Source organism: Anomalospiza imberbis, chromosome 3 (assembly GCF_031753505.1).
Source record: "Anomalospiza imberbis isolate Cuckoo-Finch-1a 21T00152 chromosome 3, ASM3175350v1, whole genome shotgun sequence".
In the NCBI taxonomy this organism is placed as follows: Eukaryota; Metazoa; Chordata; class Aves; order Passeriformes; family Viduidae; genus Anomalospiza; species Anomalospiza imberbis.
In genome coordinates, this window is record NC_089683.1 from 4,003,103 (window position 1) to 4,023,536 (window position 20,434).

Below are 20,434 nucleotides of genomic sequence, written 5' to 3' on the forward strand. Positions count from 1 at the left end.
TGAAGGTTAATTCCCTCACCATGTTCCTCAAGGATGTGGGCTCAATGAAGTATGGGTGGGAATTCATTTTCTTTGCCATCTGTGTCCTGTTTCCCCTTCTTAACCTCCTCACCCATCCACAAGAAGATTTTTGCTTGTTTCTAGCCCTGATATACTAAATTTTTTTTTTTTTTTTTTTTTTTTTTTTAACTGAAGCCCTTTCATGCCCTCCACCCAACTTGCAGCAGCTGGTTCATCAGGCACAGACCTCTCTGCCCTCTGTGAGCAATCAGAGCTGACCCCTGCTCTTGCTCTCCATCGTTTCAGTTTGCTGCTCTGACTGAAGCAGTAAATAATTAATCACCCTCGTGACTTTGTTTCACTGATGATTTTTGGTTTGTCCTGTTTGCCTGAAAAAAAAAAACATTCACTTGAAGTTTCCATACGTCACAGGAGTGGCATTTCTTGGCAACAAGTACAATGGTTTAAGAGACCTTTACAGAGTTCTGGTGACACTTCCTCTGGTCGATTTTAGGTATGGCTGGACCTTCACATGCGTGGAAAAAAAAATTAATTTTATTTTCAGATACAGAAATAAGTTACAAGATGATAAGAGAGGTGGACACACCACACAGAATTGGCTTTAATATGTTGAATCTGTGAAATCAGAGAGATGTGAGTCTCTTCATAAACACATTCAGCAAGGTGATTGACGGCAAGGGAAAACGTCATTAAACCAAGATCATTTGAGCAAGAATGAGTAATTTTAGACACTGCATGCAGACTAGATATAGGAAGAAGGTTCAGACTATGATATCATTGTTTTCAGGACAGATCTTAGGGGTTGCTGGAGGGAATTAACATCAGTCTCCTGTGATAGCGTGGCACAACACAAAGCAGTGTCCCTTCCAGTCCTTTCTGTTTAATTAATTCTGTGACATTTGGTGCAAATCCATGGCTAAAGTCACAAATAAAAGGTATACAGAGTGACTGAGCTGTGAACTATGCTGGAAAAACTCCTGGCAGACTGGAGCAATTGCCATGTCTGCCTGTTTCATAGCCAGGAGGGGGGATAGCCATGACCCTTTCAGCCCTACTCTGTCTCCTTCTGTTGCAGCCCTACAACTCCAACCCAAGAAAGGATTAAATCTGTGATCTTTTTCTGCATTTGTCTTCATCATCACATAATGGTTTGGACTGGAAAGGACCTTAAAGATCATCCCATTCCAAGCCCCTGCCTGGGTAGGAATATTTTCCACTATCCCAGGTTGCTCCAAGCCCTGTCTAACCTCTTCTTCAACACTGGAGGATGGGGCAGCCACAGCTTTTCTGGACAACCTGTTCAATTTTCTCAGCACCCTCACAGTGAAGGAGTTTTTCTGAGTATTTCATCTAAACCTGCTCTTTCAGCTTGAAGCCATGCTCCATGCCCTGTCACTCCATGTTCTTGTCTCCAAGGAGGAGTTTTCTCCTTTGCTCACCCTGCCTGGTGGCTGAGGGGGAGGACAAGCTGGCACAAGACCATGGCCAAGAGCCACAGGGCATCATCAGTTCCGCATGGTTTACAGCCCTGCGGATCCCAGGAACCCACCTCCCTCCTGCTCCAATCCTGTGCCCTCCCTGAGTGCAGCCCACCAGCTGGCATGGGATGGTTTGGCTGCTCGGGTCAGCCAGCAACACGTGGTCATGGCTCAGGTCAGGCATCTTCTAACGTGAGAGGTTGCAACATCTCCCTACCTCACCAATCTCCATGGAAACAGGGCAATGAACTCTGTTCTCCAGGCAGCCACTCCTCCACCCACTTTGTTCCGTCCCAGAGCCTTTATATGCAGAAGCACCACCTGTGCTCGGTCTCAGACAGCTTCTGTTCACGCTGGTGTTGGCTCCATCTCTGCCAAAGCTGCCTTGCTGCCAGCTGCCAGTCATGAGAATCCTTTTCTTCCTCGTCGCTGTTCTCTTCTTCCTCTTCCAGGCTGCTCCAGGTAAGGCTGAAAAGAGATGAGACAGAGGCTCAAAGGGTGAAGATGCAGAGAAGTTCACTAGATCCCAGTGCTGACGATTACCTCTCTGCTCCTGGAATCCATGACTTTCCTATTAGAATTCCCCTTCCCTGGTCATTGTCCTAATTTTCAAGCTATCAATTCAAGGTTCTTGATAGTCATACTGATGGTTTCTTTCTAGCATATGATGACAAGATGAGGAAAAAAAAGGAAGGTCCTGACCTTGACCAGAAAAGGTTTTGAAGCAGCTCATCTTGAGTGCCTTCATGTGGCATGTACAGAACACCCAGGGGATTAGGCGCAGCCAGCATTGGTTCATGAAAGCTGATCCTCCTTGACCAATTTGATCTCTATGACAAAGTGTCCCATTTAGTCGATTATGTATCTAGCTGGATTTTGGTAAATCCTTGACACCATTTCCGAGAGTTTTTCTGGAGAAACTGGCTGCTCATGGCTTGGATGGGTGCACTGTTCACTGGGTTAAAAACTATCAGGATGGCCAGGACCAGAGAGGTGTGGGGAATGGAGTTAAGTCCAACTGAGGCTGTCACCAGTGGTGCTCCCCAGGGCTCAGTACTGTGGCTGTGTCGCGGTGTCCGGCGGTGTGTGCTGGATGTTAGTGATGGAAGGGGTGCAACATTCCCCCTGCGAGCTCTGCAGATCCCAGTTATCGCTGGCCCAGCACAGGAACAGAGAACAGTGGCATGGATCTTGGGGTAGAACTGGGATGGTTTATTAGGTGGATGACAGAAGAACCCAAGACAAGACTAGGGGGTATACAGAGGAGTTTATACTACAACTTAGAAGAAGTAGCATAGGACAACTAATCAATGAGGGCACAGCTGGGGAGGAGTCCAAGGTGGGACAAACATTCTACAAACCTATCAGGGAAAACAGGGGAGGGGAATAATACAAAGCAACAAACGGGGTATTGAGTACTAAGGGATTGACAAGGAAGGTTCTGGAGAAAGGGGTAGGGATAGGGAGGATTGACAACATGGGAGGGGAGGGGATTAGGGAGGAGAATAGGGGGCAAGCTAAGAAAACTTAAAGAAAAACACACCACAACATCTCCCCCTTTCCTTTTAAAAAAGAGAGGGGAGGGTTCTGGAGTTCAAACATATTGATGAAGGGTATAGGTATAACAATACATAACTCATGTAACAAGTAAGGACAATCAGATTTACAGACAATACTTTAATAACATATAAGAAGTTACTAAAATGACTGAAGAAATTTAGAAACTATTAGGAAAAGATTAACCAATCATTGCCATAATACATTAGGGAAAAAATCTTCTTCATTTAATAAACTCATTATAAGATGCAGCAGGATTTCTGGTGTCTGATGAACGACCAAAGAGAAACAATTGTAAATTCTGTGTAACATGAAGTACTTCAGGAGGTCGATGATGCTATAAGGCACGGTCACTGAATGGCGAAGTGGTTTTACTAATTTGACTTTTGGCCTGTTGTTTTCTCTCTTTTGTGCCTTTACCCATTTGGCTACTTTCTGACTGGACAATACCTCAACTTAAAATAATTAACTTACAGAAATAAGCTTTAAGAAAGTAATGTGAAGTAGAATAAAGTTATTAATAATAAATGAGGAAACTCTAGGAGAGGCAAGCTTAAAGGAACTCAAAATCTGCAGTAACCAGGAACCATATTTAAGACAATCAAATCTACTTTGGGTTAAACAGTTGCTGAACTTCTTATAGTTGGGGCTTAAACTTATGACTCTGAGATTAAAGTTCTGGCATTAAATTGACTGAGAATAAATTGCCTCCTGGTTACCGTGGTCTTTAACAAACTAAAATTTCGGTTTATTAGAACAACCGCAATGTATTTTACAGCAGGGTGTAAAATAACAAAATGCCGGTCATGCCACTTGGCTGTCAAACCTTCTTCTCTGGTGAAACTTATGAGAGGCTCTTTTCATTTCAATCAGAACATGCCAGCTAATCACCTTCATTCATCTGAGAACCCAGGCCAGAGGATTGTTTTCAGTTCCATAAGTGGTGATGGCTGAGCACTAAACGGCAGACATTGACTTGATTGTGCAGCTCTTTCTTCTACAAAAAGTAACTTGACAGATAAATTACTTCAAAATTTTCTAGAACATAAAAGACAGTTATATCCCGAAGTAGCACAAAAAATGGGTTTGGAATACGGAGAGTTGATTAATTGACAATTAAAAATGCAAAAAATACAAAATTATTCTTTATTCGAATCCTAAGTTTTGTCTTCCTTGCAGGCACCTTAGCAAGAGGAGACAATACTATAAGGGTCTTTAATAACTCAATATTAATTAAAATCAATATCTGATTTCTACTTATAGTACAAAATGATAATAAATTATTATACAGTTTCGTGAAGACTACTCAATCCCTCGAAAGCATATGTGAATGTCAATTACTTTTAACTTAAACAAGGAGAAAAGCAGCAGGAAGATTCTAGGGTACCGAAAAGATTAGGGGGAGCCAGGGAGATGGTAGCAATCCTGTGCTTTCAAGTTTCTGCAGGCTGCTCCCTCCAATCCACTCAGCAGAACAACTAAAATTAGGGTAAGGAGGTCAGGTTTTAACAAACAGAGTTGACATTCATGATGGTTCTGCAAATTCATAGTAATATAGAAATCAAAAGGAACACCTGGTGGGGTATGGATAGGGAAATGAATAGGGAACTTGAGCAGTCACTTCTGTACAGTCGAGAAGTCAAAACACCTGGATTGTTAAGAAGTATGTAAAAAATTACTAAAAAGACGATAAACACCATATAAATTTAAACTTATTTCATTTTATTTTGACTGTTTCCTTTCATTTTTATTCTGACAACCATGAGTTTTTGACCATGGACAATTTCCTACTTTGTGTCCTTTCCTTTTGCAGGCATAACTAACTTTTGATTTTGGGGATGGGCAAACATTTGCCCAATGTCCCTTTTCACCACATTTAAAATGTGTTCTGGATTGCTCTTTTTGCTTCCTTTTTACTGATCATTTATCACAAATACTGAAGCCTGCAAATCTATGATTTGGAAAGGTTTTCGCAGAGGCCTCGAAGGATCAAGGCCTTTCAGAAGATCTTTCCAGAAATTAAATGTCAATTGAGTCCGAACCCGGTTTAACTCGCAGGGACAATTATGGTAACATTGGTGACTGCTACACATGATTGAGGGTATCGGTAAAAGGATTGACCTGGGCGCCGCCATCTTAGGGGAGAACAAAATGGTGGCTTCCTGGTCTGGGTTTCTGGCTTCACCTTCCTCCGAAGGAGGTCCCGCCAGAAGATGGAGTCACCTCCCAAAAAGGGAGATCCTCTGATGGGAGGTCCTATAAGTGATCCTCTCTGCAGAGGAGGAGTCGGAAGAAGGATTAGGGAGTGGTTCAGCTCTGTCTTCCATCAAAGGGGACTGGGCTACTACCTGTAATGCGGGTAGTGACCTCTGCGGAAGGGACGGCTGACGGTAAATTTGGGACCGGAAAAGAAGGGCCATGACGGGAAAGTAGGCTCCGCCACTTTGGAAAGGGGAGCCTGGTACGCTGCAGTTCCCTAGTAAGGCCTGAACAGTGTCTGGCGGGGCACTTGGGATGGCGTGGCCAGCGCCATCTCCAAGGGAGGATAAGGAAGGGTTTTGGAAAGCCTGATGGACAGAGGGTATGGGGGGCTTCACAGAAGCCACAGGGGAACCTACAGGGGAGCAGCCCAACACAACTGGATTTCAATGATGTGCATGGACGTCAAAGGCCTCTTTTATAATATTAGAATCTCCCCTATACTTACGAACGTGCCGCCGTTTGGTGGAAAATTTCTGCCCCATTCCTGTCTTTTCTACTCCCTCAGCCCTCAGGGGATGCCCCAACCTTTTGGGGGACAGCCCAGATTTGGGAAAGAGAGAGAATAGAAAAGACACTTTCCTGATAAGTGGAGGATACCTTGGGGCCTCCAAATAGAAAAGAAGTGGAAATCTCCGAATGGAAAAGAGGTGGAGGAAAAAAGAAGTAGAGGACACCCAGTGGTCTCCGTGAGCTTGGACACAAGCTCTTGGAGACCAATCCCTCCCACCGGGGCTACACCCCGCTTTGGCTCACTTACCCTCAGAGCGTGGGTGGAGGCGTGTTTCTGGCCATTTGCCTTCACATCAGGATGCGCCGGCCCTGAAGTTGTTCTCCATAGCCAGTTCGGGAGCCGACTGATAGCACAGCTGGGGAAGAGTCTGAGGCAGGACTAACATTCTACAAACCTATCAGGGAAAACAGGGGAGGGGAATAATACAAAGCAACAGATGGGGTATTGAGTACAAAGAGATTGACAAGAAAGGTTCTGGAGAAAGGGGTAGGGATAGGGAGGATTGACAATAGGGGGCAAGCTAAGAAAACTTAAAAATGCACCACAGCAGGGCTGGTCCTGTTTGATATCTTAATGAATGATCCAGATGAGGGGAGTGAGGGTAACCTCAGCAAATTTGCAGATTACACCAAGTTAGGTGGGAGTATTGGTCTGCTGGAGGGCAGGAAGGCTCTGCAGAGAGGGATCTGGATGGCTGGATCCATTAGATGAGGCAAATTGTGTGAGTTTCAAGAAAGTCAAGTGCTGTTCACATCAACCCCTGCAGTTCCAGGCTGGGGCAGAGCAGCTCAAAAACTTGTAAAAACCCTGGGGGTGCTGCTGACAGCAGCTGGACATGAGCCAGGTGTGCCCAGGTTGGCAAGAGACCAGTGGTGCCAGTGCTGTCCCAGCTCTGGGGTGGCAGCAGGGCCAGGGCAGTGCCCATCTCCAGTGCTGGCACTGCTGGGGCACCTCCAATGCTGGGGACAGCTCTGGGACTCTCCTGACAACTCAAATTTATACCAGCTTTCTTAGACCATCTAATGTCTGTCTACTCAAAGAAAAAATATAGAACCATTGAGACAAAATCTGTACTATATGTTCTGGCATTGCTTTCTTGGGCTTTTCCTACTTCATGTACCACAAAATGTATTATTTGTATCAAAACACCCTGTGACCACTGAGATGGCTGCAGGACTGGTACAATCCCAGTAGAATCTCTGGGGAAAAGGCCACGAGTTATTTTCTATCTCTTCATAAAGATTATATGTATAAAACACTACACGCCTTTTTAATTTAAGAGATGAGGGAAAACAAGGTCTAATGGTAGCTTTAAAATCAGCTGAGTGACATCAAAAACATGCAATCCCTGAACAATATATGATTAAGATAAAGGGCTCGAGAACCACTGGGACAAAGTGGTTGAAATGTTATAGACCTGATTTAGAATAAAGCTGTGATGCCTTTCAAATTAGGGATGGAATCCAATTTGACGACAAAAACTTAACACAGTGCCAGGTAAATCTCATGCCTCAAGTCTCCAGTCCTCTGCCAGGACAAACAAGCATGAATTTTCCCTGTTTTTTGCAGCTTACAGCCAGGAAACCGCTGACACCCTCGCATGCCGGCAGAGCCGGGGCTCCTGCTCCTTCGTGCCCTGCTCTGCTCCTCTGGTTGACATCGGGACCTGCCGTGGTGGGAAGCTAAGATGCTGCAAATGGTAAGAGAAATTCCTCCAGGGAAGTGCTGCTGCACCAAAAGCAAATAGAATCACTGGGCTTTTCCCCTTTTCAGCATCAGAGCCCCTTCTCCAGCCCCCTACAACCTCCAAAAAGTACCAGCTAATTGCTGGGGTTGGTGTGTGGTGAAAACAAGGCGGAGCCTTTGTGGTGTTGGAATATTCCAGAGAAAAAGAGAGACTGTTTGCAAGAGTGACAGGACAAGGGGCAATGGCTTCAATCTGACAGAGAGTAGATCTGTGTTGGATGTTAGGAAGAAATTTGTCCCTGTGAGGGTGGAGAGGCCCTGGCACAGGTTGCCCAGGGAAGCTGTGACTGCCCCACCCCTGTTCAAGAGCAGGTTGGATGGGGCTTGAAGCAACCTGGGATGGAGGAAGGTGTCCCTGGTACTCTGGGGTATCAGCAGCCACAAGTGAGTAGCTGTGGTGTGTGCTGAGAGGTGACAGCCCCATCCTATATTTTCTCTGGGTTGTCTTATGGCCAGAAACACAGGCCTAGCCCACAAGAGTCCCCAGCTGTCTTTACCCTCATGTGTTCCCTCATGTCTCCAGCAGTTTGAGATGTCAAAGTATAATTTATTTGTTTGGTGGATGAGCTAAGCACCTTTCTTTTCTCTGCAGGACCCCCAGCTCCTAAATCTGACACCTTACTGACCACTCAGACAAGAGCTCAGGACATCTGAGACATTCCCCATCTTTTGACATCGATGGATCCTGTCCTCAGTGCCCTGGGGAACCTTTCCCATGGGGGTGGAGGCCTTCAGGAGCACAAGAACATCTGAGGAGGAGTTCTTGTCCAATAAAGATATTTGCAGTTTCAATTCTAATAAAAGCAAGTTCTTGTGAAACCATGTTGCTGTTACTTGCTCATGTATGTCAGGGTGGATTCAGTTGTTTTTATTGTCTATAAAAATCAGTCTGAAAATTAATTTTATTTAACTACAGTAAGTCCATGTACTTAAATTGCCCTGTGTTGCAATGATTTGTGTGGCAGCATTTATATTAATAATTGGAAAAGCATTAGAGCCCATTCCAGCTGCCATTCCATCCCAGAGCTGGTATTCAGGAGACAGGCTTAGTCCTCTGCTCCTCTCCAGGGCTGCATCTGCCAGCCCAACCTGAAATATTTGGAATACAGAGAAACCCCAGGGTGGCAGAAGGGCTTGAAACTGTGTGACCACATTCACAAGATTCTGCTCTGCTGTCTCTATTTAGTGTAGACTAGCATCACATCCATGGAATTTAATTCTCTGCATCCTAAACTGGTCAAACTGGTTTTCCCTGCACTGCTCTGTCTGGAGGCAGTGGGCTGTGTGTCCATCAGCCTAGATTCTGGCCACCAAGACTCATCCCCTCCTTCCCTTCCCCATCCCTAACACCCACAATGCAAATGCCACAAGGATTTGGGACAAAGGGTGACTCCAAGTGTCCTTGCTCTCCATGCCATGAGCTCCTGGATGGTTTCAGGACTTCCATGGGTGCTCAACCTGATCAGTTTGTGCCAGCTCTGCACTGGCCTCATAACAGTGGGTTTGGAGAGCCACAGAATCATGGAATGGTTTGGGTGGGAAAGGACCTTAAAGATATCCAGTTCCACCCCAGCTACAGGCAGGGACACCTTCCACTGTCCCACGTTGTTCCAAGTCCCGTCCACCTTGGCCTTGAAGTTATTCTTTGTCAAATTAATAATGACTAGGACAAGGACATATTCCTGTCACATGGGTTTGTTTTCCTCACCTTTTCTTGGAGAAGTTTACCACAAGGCACATCTCACACTGATTCTAGGTAAGACCCTCCAACAAAAACACACAGCAAGAGAATTCCTCACAGGAATAAGGAGATTGTTCTTCACGGGGATAAGGATCAAACACAGATCTTCCGGAGCAAATTTATTAAAATTTATTGAGATGTGTAGACTATGAAATGTAAACACCTTAGCTGAGCATTCTGGCATTACTCACATTATTGCTGATTCCAAAAGGAAAATAAAATAATAACAATAATAAAATAGCTGTTTTGAGGGCCAAAGGAAGAACTTTGCATCCTCTCACAGGCACAGACTCCTGCATGCTGGTGACCTCTCTGGGACAGATGTTGGTTGACACAATAAAATTTTAGCAGCAAAACATCTTTAAAAATAAAAATATTGTTTTTTTCAATAATTGCTTTGGAGTTTCTTCGGGTCATTAAGGCTGTTTGTGGAGGGGTTTGTTCTCTTTCTGTTGTTCGCATCATGGCGTGTGCCTGTATGTGTCAAATGCGTATTTTCTGCTCAGAATTCCAGATTTTCCAGTGAGATGATACATCCCTTAAATTGCCAGAAGCTCTGGTTAGCCCATCTGAGATGTCAGTGGTCACTAATCATACTGCAAAATAAAAGGGAAGAAACTTTCAGATTTTGTACTTACCACCAGGAAAGAACTTAAATAAAATGCACAGAAGGGATTGAGTGAGTACCAAGGGTTGATATTCCTGAATCCAACTCTTCAGGATATTCACAGACCTGCTGCTGAATTTTAATCATAAATTGCTTTCCTATTTTAATCAATAATGAATTGACCACATTCTGTGCCTGAGGCTTCCTTCTCTTCTTGGAATTTTTGGTATGGAAAAGAGTTTCTGCTGCTTATGTTTTGTTTTTAACATCTCTTGATACTAATATTGAAGAGTTTTTAAGTAAGAGTCTCCAAAAGTAAAAGAGTCTGCAGCATTTTACAGGGAAAAAAAAGAAACAGAAAATGAAATGTTAGAATCAGTGGAGGCAGAGTGTAAATATTCAGGGATATTTGTTGCTGCAGTTTCACACTGGAATAAAGATATGGGGTGAACTTTAGGATTCCAGTAAGGAATTTGAGGGGAAAAAGAATAAATTAATCACAGAATTAAATAATGATTTTGATTTGAAAGGACCTAAAAGTCCATCTGGTTCCAACTCCCTTCCATGGGCAGGAACACCTTTCACTAGACCAGATATTTTGATTTTGTCTAGAAAAGGAAGTTTATGGAACCATAGAAAAAAAAAAAAAAAGGGAGAACAACATGACTTTCAGGCTGTTCTTCTGACTATGGGACCAGGCAGCCTTTGCAAGGTGGAAGACACAGGTTTCCTATGAATCTGACCCAAAAATCCCAGGTCCCAGGTCAGTGTGCACATCAAGAGATGTGTCCTTTGAAGCCAGTACTACTTATCATGAGTAGCTTGAACCAGCTAATGGGAGCAGCAGCAAAAAGAGTTCATTTCTGGCTAAATAATTCTCTTTGCCGAAGAGGTTTCACTGTGATCCTTCCCACGAGGCACTTGAGCTGCACCATTAATGCTACAGAGGGAAGCAGTGAGGAAATCCTCAGGAAATCCTCTAACCGTGTGCACAGAGTCTCTGCTCTTTTCCAGCTTGTGCTGGACGAATTTTCCATCTAAAGGGCAGACTGCATGTACAAGAATGAGTAATAAATGAGGAATAAACCCCAAGAAATCCCTGGAAATGTTCAAGGCCAGGTTGGACGGGGCTTGGAGCAACCGGATCTTGTTGAAGGTGTCCATTGTCGGAACCCAGAATGTCCCTTGGACACTCTTGGATGTTCCGGGCCCAGGTCAGAAGCATTTGAGACCCTGGAATGCAGCCGCAGACCCCTGTGGCTTTGAATCTGATCCATGGAACAATTTACCAACCTTGCAGGAAGAACAAGAAATCACAAAAGTTTAGATATTATAGTAGAAATAGTCACAAAGTGAAAGGAAGAACTTTTGAGTGCTGTACAGGGGGGTTTTAGGCCTTGTACAGAGGGGTCTGGGTTTTGTACATGGGGGTCAGAGGCTCTAAGATGGAGGGACTTGGGTGTGCCCTGTCCTCTTTCTTTCTTCTTCCTAACCTCCATGTTCTTGGTGATGTTGGCACTCACATATTGGTTTAGAGTAGAAAGTCACTATTCAATACAGGTGATAGGCATTGGGGAAAAACTATAAATATCTAACACGTAATGTATGATATAAAAGAGGGCACCAGCCCCCTGGGTGTCGGAGTGTGCCTTTGCCTGACTGCTGAATGGACCGCAGCAGTTCAGGAAGAAAATGTTTTAGATAACATACAATAAACTACCTTGAGACCGGACAACTGAAGACTACTACTGAGTCTTTCTTTGGAAGCTCAGGTTGGAGGAGAGACTTTTCCACCTTTCCGGGCCACCCCAATCAAGGAGTGAGTCCGGACAGTCCATGATAATGGGGGTGGAACAGGTGACCTTGAAAGGTCCCGTCCAACCCAAGCCCTTTTTTGGGTGTGTGATCCATCACATCCTGGACTCACCAAAGTCCTACAGCAGGGAATTCCCGGCTGGCAGCGTCCAAAGGGTCTCATGTGGGGTGGGGGACAGCGGTCGCTGGAACAGACCCCCCCAGCCTGTCTGCACTGCACCTCGGTGTTGGGGGCACGCAGGAAACCTGGGCAGAGTGAAAATAAAAAACAATGCAGAGTTGTGACTTGCCTTCCCAAAGAAGACCAAGAACAATCCAGGTTATAGTATGGCAGCAGTCTTGAAGTTCACCTGCAGGCTGGCCACTTCCACACAGTTAAATCCCCTTATTTTCCCAACTGGGAAAGTTCAGTGCATCCAATGGACCCATTTGGTGTATGGTCACAGCTAAAAATGTGCCCAACACACTGGCAGCACTTTGGCCATTGGCAAAAGGGACTAAACCCCTTTTTATTTAATTTCTATTTCTATTTCTATTTCTATTTCTATTTCTATTTCTATTTCTATTTCTATTTCTATTTCTATTTCTATTTCTATTTCTATTTCTATTTCTATTTCTTTCTATTTCTATTTCTATTTCTATTTCTATTTCTATTTCTATTTCTATTATTTCTTATTTCTATTTCTTATTTCTATTTCTTATTTCTATTTCTTCTATTTCCTATTCCTACTCCTCTTATTTATGTTTTTATTTCTATTCCAATTTCTGTTTTTATCCACACTCACAATTTTCCCTGTGCATTTCCTTACAGTTTTTTCAACTCTTACCTGAAGTGCCCTGGAGCATTAAGAGGAGAAGAGCAAAGAAAAAGGAAAAGATCTTCATGTCCAAATTCAGTGCCACCAAATAGAACAGATGCTGAGAAAAAAACAGAAAGAAGTCATGCATTTAACCAGCATTTGTCATCACCCAGCACAAACACTATTAATGATGAATTAGCTGCCATTTTAAAATAAAATTGGCATTTATGTAATAGAGTAAATGTTCTAGAATGATCTATAGAAATAACAATTTTTAAGGAAAGATAAATTTGAAACATACTGTATATGACTGATAAAATGTGTTTATGACTATAATTTTTTTTTAAATTTTATTTGAGCAACTCTGCTGAGTCTGGCTGGGATGGAGGTAACTTTAACCATGGCAGCCCATACAGTGCAGTGCTCCATGTTCAAAGCAAGTTACCTAATGACTAAAATATCCATTTTATTTAATTAATAAATGAAGCCTTTCCAATTTCTTTGATTATAAACACTCAAAAGCTTTAATTACTCAAATAATAGTAATTTTTTAGCTTACAAGCCAGTAATTACTCCTTGAAATATCTTTACACAAAATCTAAGGAGCCATCTATCCATCCTAGAGGCCCTGGATTGTCTCTCCACCATCATTTCTCACTGAAGATTCCCGCTACCCTTGGAAAATAATACCAACTAATTTAATAATTAAGAATCACCATCAGTGAGTATAACAATCAGCCAAATGCATTACTGAAACACCAAGCACTGACCATTTCAGATATTCATGGGGACTTAATTAAGCTTCAATATTCTACATCTTAGATGATTAAGTTATTTTTAGAGAAAACAAACTTTATCAAAAATTAGGTGTTTTTCTCCTCTTTGGTTGAAATGGGTGTGAAAACTGCACCTTTAGCTCACCCAAGAGGACCTGAGGAGAGAGGGGCCAGTGGGTCCTACCTGGTTCCACTCCAGGGGATCTTCACAGAGTAATGTCTCACCCCAGAACAACTGTTTTTATATATTCTGTGGATGACAGAGCTGCCACAGACCAGCTGGCCAAGGACATGCACTTGCCACAGCAATTCCCAGCAGCTGAAATGTCACTTCCCAGCAGCTGATGGGGGATGGTGACCTCTTGTGAACTCCCTCCCCTTTCCCTGGAACACGAGTCGGCCCTTCCCAAAAATGCCTCACACCGCCCCGTGTGTGCCCAACACATCGATCCCTCGTGGGTGGTGGAAAACTGTCAGACAATATCCTTTTCTGACCCAGAGACAGGGCAACTGAGAGGCTTTTTAAAAACTTTTATTCCATTTTCAGTCTCATGAGAAGGGTGAGACAATACAGATGTTGTAATTCAGGCCATCACAATAAGAAGCTGACTATTTCCTAATTACAATACACTAGAAGCGTTTCCTGGCCTATCAGCTTTTTACCACACCATGCTGTAGATGCCTTAAAGCAAATTATCTAAAACCACCCCTTGTGGGTCCTACTACAATGCATCTTTTATAAAAGATGTATCTAAAAGTCTCAAAGTATCTAGTCTTATTTGCAAGGCCATATTTTGAAACTTTTTTCTAGTTCCATTTCTCTCTCAGCAATATCTGTCCTATTCCATGGCATTTCTAAGTCAGCATTTCTTATGTCAAAGTTTGCATATAGATGTGTACTGTGTGGGCCTTCTGTCAGGCCCTGGGAACTCTCTACAAATCCATTGCCCACAGAAAACGATGACCTGGGACACACAGGTTGGGATCCAGGGGGGACCTAACTCTTCAGAGCTGTCTCTGGAGCCTGCAGATGCATCCACAGACCCATAACAGCTGAATGAAGGAAGCTCAGATTTTGCAATGACTCTCCTGTGTGAAATACAGGTGAGACCCCCTCTGTGTTCATACAATCCTAAAATGATTTGGGTTGGGAGGGACCTTAAAACTCATCCCATTCCACCCCCTGCTACAGGCAGGGACACCTTCCACTATCCCAGGTTGCTCAGAGCCCTGTCCAGCCTGGCCTTGGACACTTCCAGGGATCCAGGGGCAGCCACAGCTTCTGTGAGCACCCTGTGCCAGGGTATCAGCACTCTCATGGGGAAGGATTACAAAATCTCAGCTGACCCTGCCCTCTGGCTTTGGGAAGCCATGCCCTCTGTCCTGTCCCTCCATGCCTTGTCCCAAGTCCCTCTCCAGCTCTCCTGGAGCCCCTTTAGGCCCTGGAAGGGGCACTGAAGTGTCTCTGGATCCTTCTCCTCTCCAGGTGAACACTCCCCAGCTCTCCCAGCCTGGCTCCAGAGCATAGGGGCTCCAGCCCTGGGAGTATCTCCTTGACCTCCTCTGGACTCTTTCCAGCAGCTCTACATCCTCATGTTGGGGACCCCAGGTAGGATGTCACAAGAGCAGATTGCCCTCCCTTGACCTGCTGGTCACTCTATCATTCTCATGTATTTGCCACATCTGTGTTCTGCTTGTCCCACAGAAAATATTTATGTTTGGATAATTAATTCCAGGGAAGCACCCATCTCCACACAGCCTTTCTGATTCCAGGTGGCCAAAGGAAACAAACAACTTTCACAAAAATATGTGCCCTCAGAGGATCTGGACTAGAGAAACTGGGGCAGCACTGGTTTAACCTGAACCCTGAAGGTACCTGTGAGCCCAGATGTTGTGTTTTCATTGTCATACCAGCAAGAGACCAGGAAAAAACCCAGCATTCCTGTGCTTCAAAGAGCATTCACTTACTCGGGTCTCTCCCAGAAGATGGCAATGAAGAGCTAATGCTGAAATTCCCCTCCAGCAACCTTCTTCAGTGAAGAGTACAGAAATTATTCTGACAGCAGGGTTTATGGATTTTTTCCCTTAATTATACTGATGTCTTTTGATTCCTAGTGCTGATATGTGAGTGAATGATGTTTTCTGACAAGCCAGACTCAAAGCCCTCCCTGATCTGCAGTCTGCTGTGGGCTTCTGAGATGGACAAGAGACCAGTCAGTGCTCTCAAAATCAAATTGACAGGACTCAAGGAAATTGAATGAAGCTGAGCTGGGGGAGGTTTAGGCTGGATATCAGGAAAAGTTCTTCACCCAGAGGGTGGCTGGGCACCGAACAGGCCCCCCAGAAAAATACAGCTATTTAAAATCCCATTCCTGTATAATTTAATTGGAAGAATGTGTATATTTGCTTTACAATATGGAAGAACATTTGTTTCTCTTATTTGGATTTTGATTTTGTTCTTTAAAAAAAAATCCACAAAAACTTAAATAACTCAAGTGGTGAAATGTAAAGAAGTGGAATTAGACACTATGAAAATTAAATGTATAAAACAGAGCTCTGAACTGAGAATTAGGGGTAACCTCTGGAAAAAGAAGTTAAAATAAGATTAAATTATTCTTTCTTCCTGCTTTTCCACTTTATGCATGTGCCACCTGCCCAAAGTGGAAGAAAACAGATCCAAGCTCAAATATCAGGGTTTGGATAAGATCTTTAACTAATTAATTTTATTTGTTCTTATGATTGATGGAAAATTTCCTTTAAATATCTTAAATGCTGTCATTTAACTCTTATTTTAATTCCAACATGCTGTTATTGCCTCTAAGCATTATTTTGGCCACTTGTGATTACAAAAGTGATACATTTCACCTGTTTCTTGGCAGTTAAACACATGCAATTAAATAATGAATATTGCAAATCAATTAATATTGCATCCTGGAAGCATTTTGACTGCTAAATGTCTTAGTTCCCTTTTCCTGCAGTACTCCAAAGGACAGTATGTAGATCCCCCAAAATTACGTTCTCCAAGCATAAACATAGATTTGTATGCCTGTGCATATAATCTATGAATATTCCAAGAGAAATAAAGGCCAAATTTACTAAACTGCTTTATATTTTATCTTTGCTGAAGAACATGCAAATACAAAAGAATAATCCAGATATTCCAACCTGTGATTTACTCAGGAATAGTCAGGATATTAATTTCAGTAATTGTTTATTTAAACATAGACAAATTATATAATGATATTTCTTACTCTCCTGTTTCTCTACAGCCCTCATAGCAAATCCACACTAAGGTAGATATATTTATATATAAAATATTGCTAAAAGGAATATATGGAAGGACTCTTCTAAATCCCAGCTGATTTTTTTATCACTCAGCACACCACAGACTTCGTTCCCAGTAAACATCCAGGTCTCAGTTCCTTTGCCCACCCTTAGACCAGTGCTGCCTGAGATGTCCCTGTGTCCCATCCCTCCTTCCTGGCTTGCTCTCCTCTCTCCTGACCCTTTTCCATGAATCCCAGGAGGAGATCTCAGCCAGCCCAGAGCACCCAAAATCACTCTAGGAGCTGGCATGAAGGCCACTGAGTTAAACCCTGTGTGTCCATATGTCACCTCAGCTTACCTGTGACAATGGGATGTCCCCAGACATTTGAAGCAATGAGGATCCTTCACCTTCTCTCTGCCATCCTCTTCCTCCAGTGTCCTCTGTGCAAATGACAGGAAGGATGACAGACCTTTGATACGATTGCCCAATGTTTGTCCTCACAGCACCTCTGCACCTGGCAAAAAATGCCATGAAATCCCTGCTGTCCATCCATTGACCTTGGGCTGCCCTGTGGAAAACTGCCCAGACCTGACTCGGCCAAACCCTGCCTGGAAATCCCATCTGCTGTTGGGTATTTTGAGCAGTGATGTGGAGTGAGCTGCCCCTGCTCCCTTTGGGAATTGAACCTCTCCCACAACAAAGACCCCCCAGCTCAGGGAAGGCACAAGTAAACAGGGTTGGCCAGTTGCTTCCAAAACCCTGGAAATATGAGGATAAAAGTGCTGCTTGGAGATCCAGAGAGCAGAAATTGAGCTTTACATCTCTAGAGCATCAGTAATATTTATCTGTGCTTTCCCGACTGCATTGTAAAGCCGTGATTTATCCCGTGTGGAGTTGGCCTACCTAGATTTTGCTAACCTGAAGGTGAACATCTGAGCTGCCTTTTCATTCAGGACACTCGAGCAGCTGTAAAACAGTTATACCTTGAGGAAGATATTCCCAGCACTGAGATTTCTTAAAATCCACATACTTTTCCACAGCCCACTCTTGTCCTCTTCCTTACACAATTTTCAGATCCCTTTTAGGCATCAAGGTTTCTGGTTGTCCTGGCTCCTTGGTCCTGAAGATCTGTAAAGCACCACAGCAGTCACCAGGGGAAGGTTGTGACATTACCAGTGATTATTCTCCAGAGAAGGAGAGGAAATTTTTCCCTGTGAGGGTGGTGAGGTCCTGGCACAGGTTGTCCAGAGAAGTTGTGGCTGCCCCATCCCTGAAGGTGTTCAAGGCTGGGATGGAAAGGGCTCTGAGTAACCTGTGATAGTGGAAGATGTCCCCTGCCCATGGCAGGAGGTGGAAGTGGATGAGATTTAAGGTCCCTTCCAGCCCAAACCATCCTGGGATTCCACAACTAAGGAGCCCTCAGGACCAGGAGCACTCACGGCATGTCCTAGGTATTTTACATCACCCTGTGGTCTAACATGCCTTGCACAAACTTGGATGGGTTGCACAAAGATCAGGGGCTCTGTGGTGAAAGCAGTTTCAAAGTGGACCTTCCTTTTTCATTGGAAGGAACAAAATACAGGTTGGAAAAAGTTTTTTTTTCATTGGCCAATGACTGCATTGGCTCATCCCCAACCCTTTTTAGGCGTGTTTGGGACTGGTGCATCCACAGGAGAACAGAAGTGGCAGCGATCCTCCACCTTCTCTTTGGGTAACTCTGCCTGGTTCTGGAGAGCCACCCTCACCTCTCCATCTTTACAAACTTCCTTTCCTTTCATCAGTCTCAAGTTTCTGCTTTGATTAACCCCTTCCCTCTCTTTACTCCAGCAAGTGCCTCCTGTGTATACGTGTTCTGTAGAGCTGTGGATTGGCTGCTTGCAGGGTTTCCAGGAGGGCGCTGGGTTTGATGATCTCCAAGAGGAGCAGAGATCTGGGAACCTTCCCTTGAGACATCAGAGACAGAAATGTCTGTTTTACTCCAGAAACAGACACCCAGCCTGCACAGCAGCTGAGCTTTGCGTTTTGAGCCACATGTCTTGCCTGAATGCAGTAACGTTTTGAATGAGTTGCTACCTTAATTAATATGGAAAAGATAGAGGTATCTTTTTTTAGACTTTCCTAAGGATTAAGACTGGTTCATTCTCTGAACTCTTTGCGTACTTCAGTATGAGGATGGGAGATAATTTGTGGGCCTATGCTGGTACCAGAGTAACCTGCCTGGGGCTGAAGAGATCTGGGATATCTTTTTTTTTCACTGCAGTAAAACCAAAATTAAAAAAAAAAAAGAAAAAAAAAAAAAGGAAAAAAAAAAAAAAAAAGGAAAACTAGCACCAAAACAGCATAGAATCCTGGAATAACTTAGGTTTTGAGCTAATCCAGGAGTTTCTAGTCTGAATCTGTGATTAAAGTGGTACTAATTAGGTCAGATTAGAGATGCATTCCTTGAGATTGCTAATACCTCCAAGGATGAGGTTTTCATTCTGTTCTTTATCCAAAACCACTGGACAGACATTTTGGCTTTGGTGTCTCTGGGCATATTTTTAAATCATCATCTCCTGGTCAGGAGGGAATCCTCTATCCAGTGTTGTTCAACCTTGTGCCCTCTGCTCAGTGCAGGTAAAGAATCCACATCCCAGCTGTGGCCATGAAGATCCTTCACATGCTCCTGGTTGTCCTCTTCCTGATGCTCCAAGGAGCTGCAGGTAAGGAGTGAGGGGAGTAAAGAAGAAGACTGTATTTTCTTTTGATCACTTTCACGGTAAATGACTCTTCTCTTTGTGCTGTGCAGGACAAGTGTTTCCTAGGCTAGACAATTCTTGTTTGAACCAAAACGGATTCTGCTTCCCAGGGATTTGTCGTCGCCCGTATTACTGGATTGGAACTTGTAGCAATGGATATTCTTGCTGCAGAAGGTGAGCAGAAATACAGGGCTCTCTATGGGAATGGCTCATATTCTCATGATCTTTTCTCCAGAGCAACATCTTAGAGGCACAGCTCCTGCCACCTGCCTCACTTCTCTGGTGCCAAACCTGCTGGCATAGAGGGGGAATTCACATCCCATGGCAGCCTCTGCTCTGATGTCATGAGATAAGGAGAACATCTCTGCAGAAAACCTACAGGTAGGTAGCCTGAGACTCTCTCTTCTTCATGCAGGGGGTGGCATAGCTGAAAAGTCCCTGGATTCACCTTGGAAATCCTTCCTGCTTCTACTGAATGGCTCCTGGGAATCACCCTGATCCCATCGCTCCTGGTGGCACCAGTTCATGCTGCAATGAAAAGCTGTCACAGTCTTCCCTTGTAGTGAAGCAAACACCACAAACATGAACCAGACAGCACTGTGGAAACTATTTCTTTCCTCTCCTTTAATAAAATCAGTTATGGTGGCATTCATGTGGTTGAACCTCTGCTGATTCTTTGTAGGAAAAGAGGGAAACATTTTCCTTGTGAGGGTAGTGAGGTCCTGGCACAGGTTCCCCAGAGAAGCTGTGGCTGCCCCATCCCTGAGAGTGTCCAAGGCCAGGCTAGACAGGGCTTGGAGCAACCTGGGATAGTGGAAGATGTCCTTGCTCTTGGGTTGAGATGATTTTTAAGGTCACTTCCAACCCAAATCATCCTGCAATTCAACAAATAAGGAGCCCCCAGTACCAAAAGGAGCAGTCATTGCAGTTTCAAAGAGAACCTTCCTTTCTCATTGCAAGAAACAAAATATGGGCTGGAATGTGTGCTTCTATCTCTTTCCTTGCCCTCATGGCCTAGCAGTGTAGATAAAGCCAAGATTCCTCCAGATGTTTCCTTCAGAGGGCCTGGAAGCATCGGAGAAAATTTCTGAGTAGACCTTATGCAAAGGAAAAT

At 43.9% G+C, this 20,434-nt stretch overlaps 1 protein-coding gene and 1 long non-coding RNA gene across 3 annotated transcripts; one reads left to right on the forward strand and one right to left on the reverse strand.

Annotated features, from left to right (window-relative positions):
• The first annotated feature begins 1,800 nt into the window (after positions 1–1,800).
• On the forward strand, positions 1,801–8,397 carry LOC137470142 (gallinacin-9). Of its 2 annotated transcripts, XM_068183189.1 has the most exons (3): positions 1,801–1,961; positions 7,399–7,528; positions 8,168–8,397. In XM_068183189.1, exons 1-3 carry the CDS (start codon positions 1,904–1,906, stop codon positions 8,181–8,183), a joined length of 204 nt encoding a protein of 67 aa, XP_068039290.1. In that variant the 5' UTR covers positions 1,801–1,903; the 3' UTR covers positions 8,184–8,397. The 2 variants fall into 2 exon arrangements, with proteins under 2 accessions (XP_068039290.1, XP_068039292.1); XM_068183191.1 differs by lacking the exon at positions 8,168–8,397 and having other exon boundaries at positions 7,399–7,532.
• Positions 8,398–11,935: 3,538 nt separating this feature from the next.
• LOC137470149 (uncharacterized) lies at positions 11,936–17,078 on the reverse strand. Its single transcript, XR_010996912.1, has 3 exons — positions 16,940–17,078; positions 12,566–12,656; positions 11,936–11,984 (listed from the first exon to the last, which is right to left on the reverse strand). It is a non-coding gene; the product is annotated as an uncharacterized lncRNA (long non-coding RNA).
• Between the last annotated feature and the right edge of the window lie 3,356 nt (positions 17,079–20,434).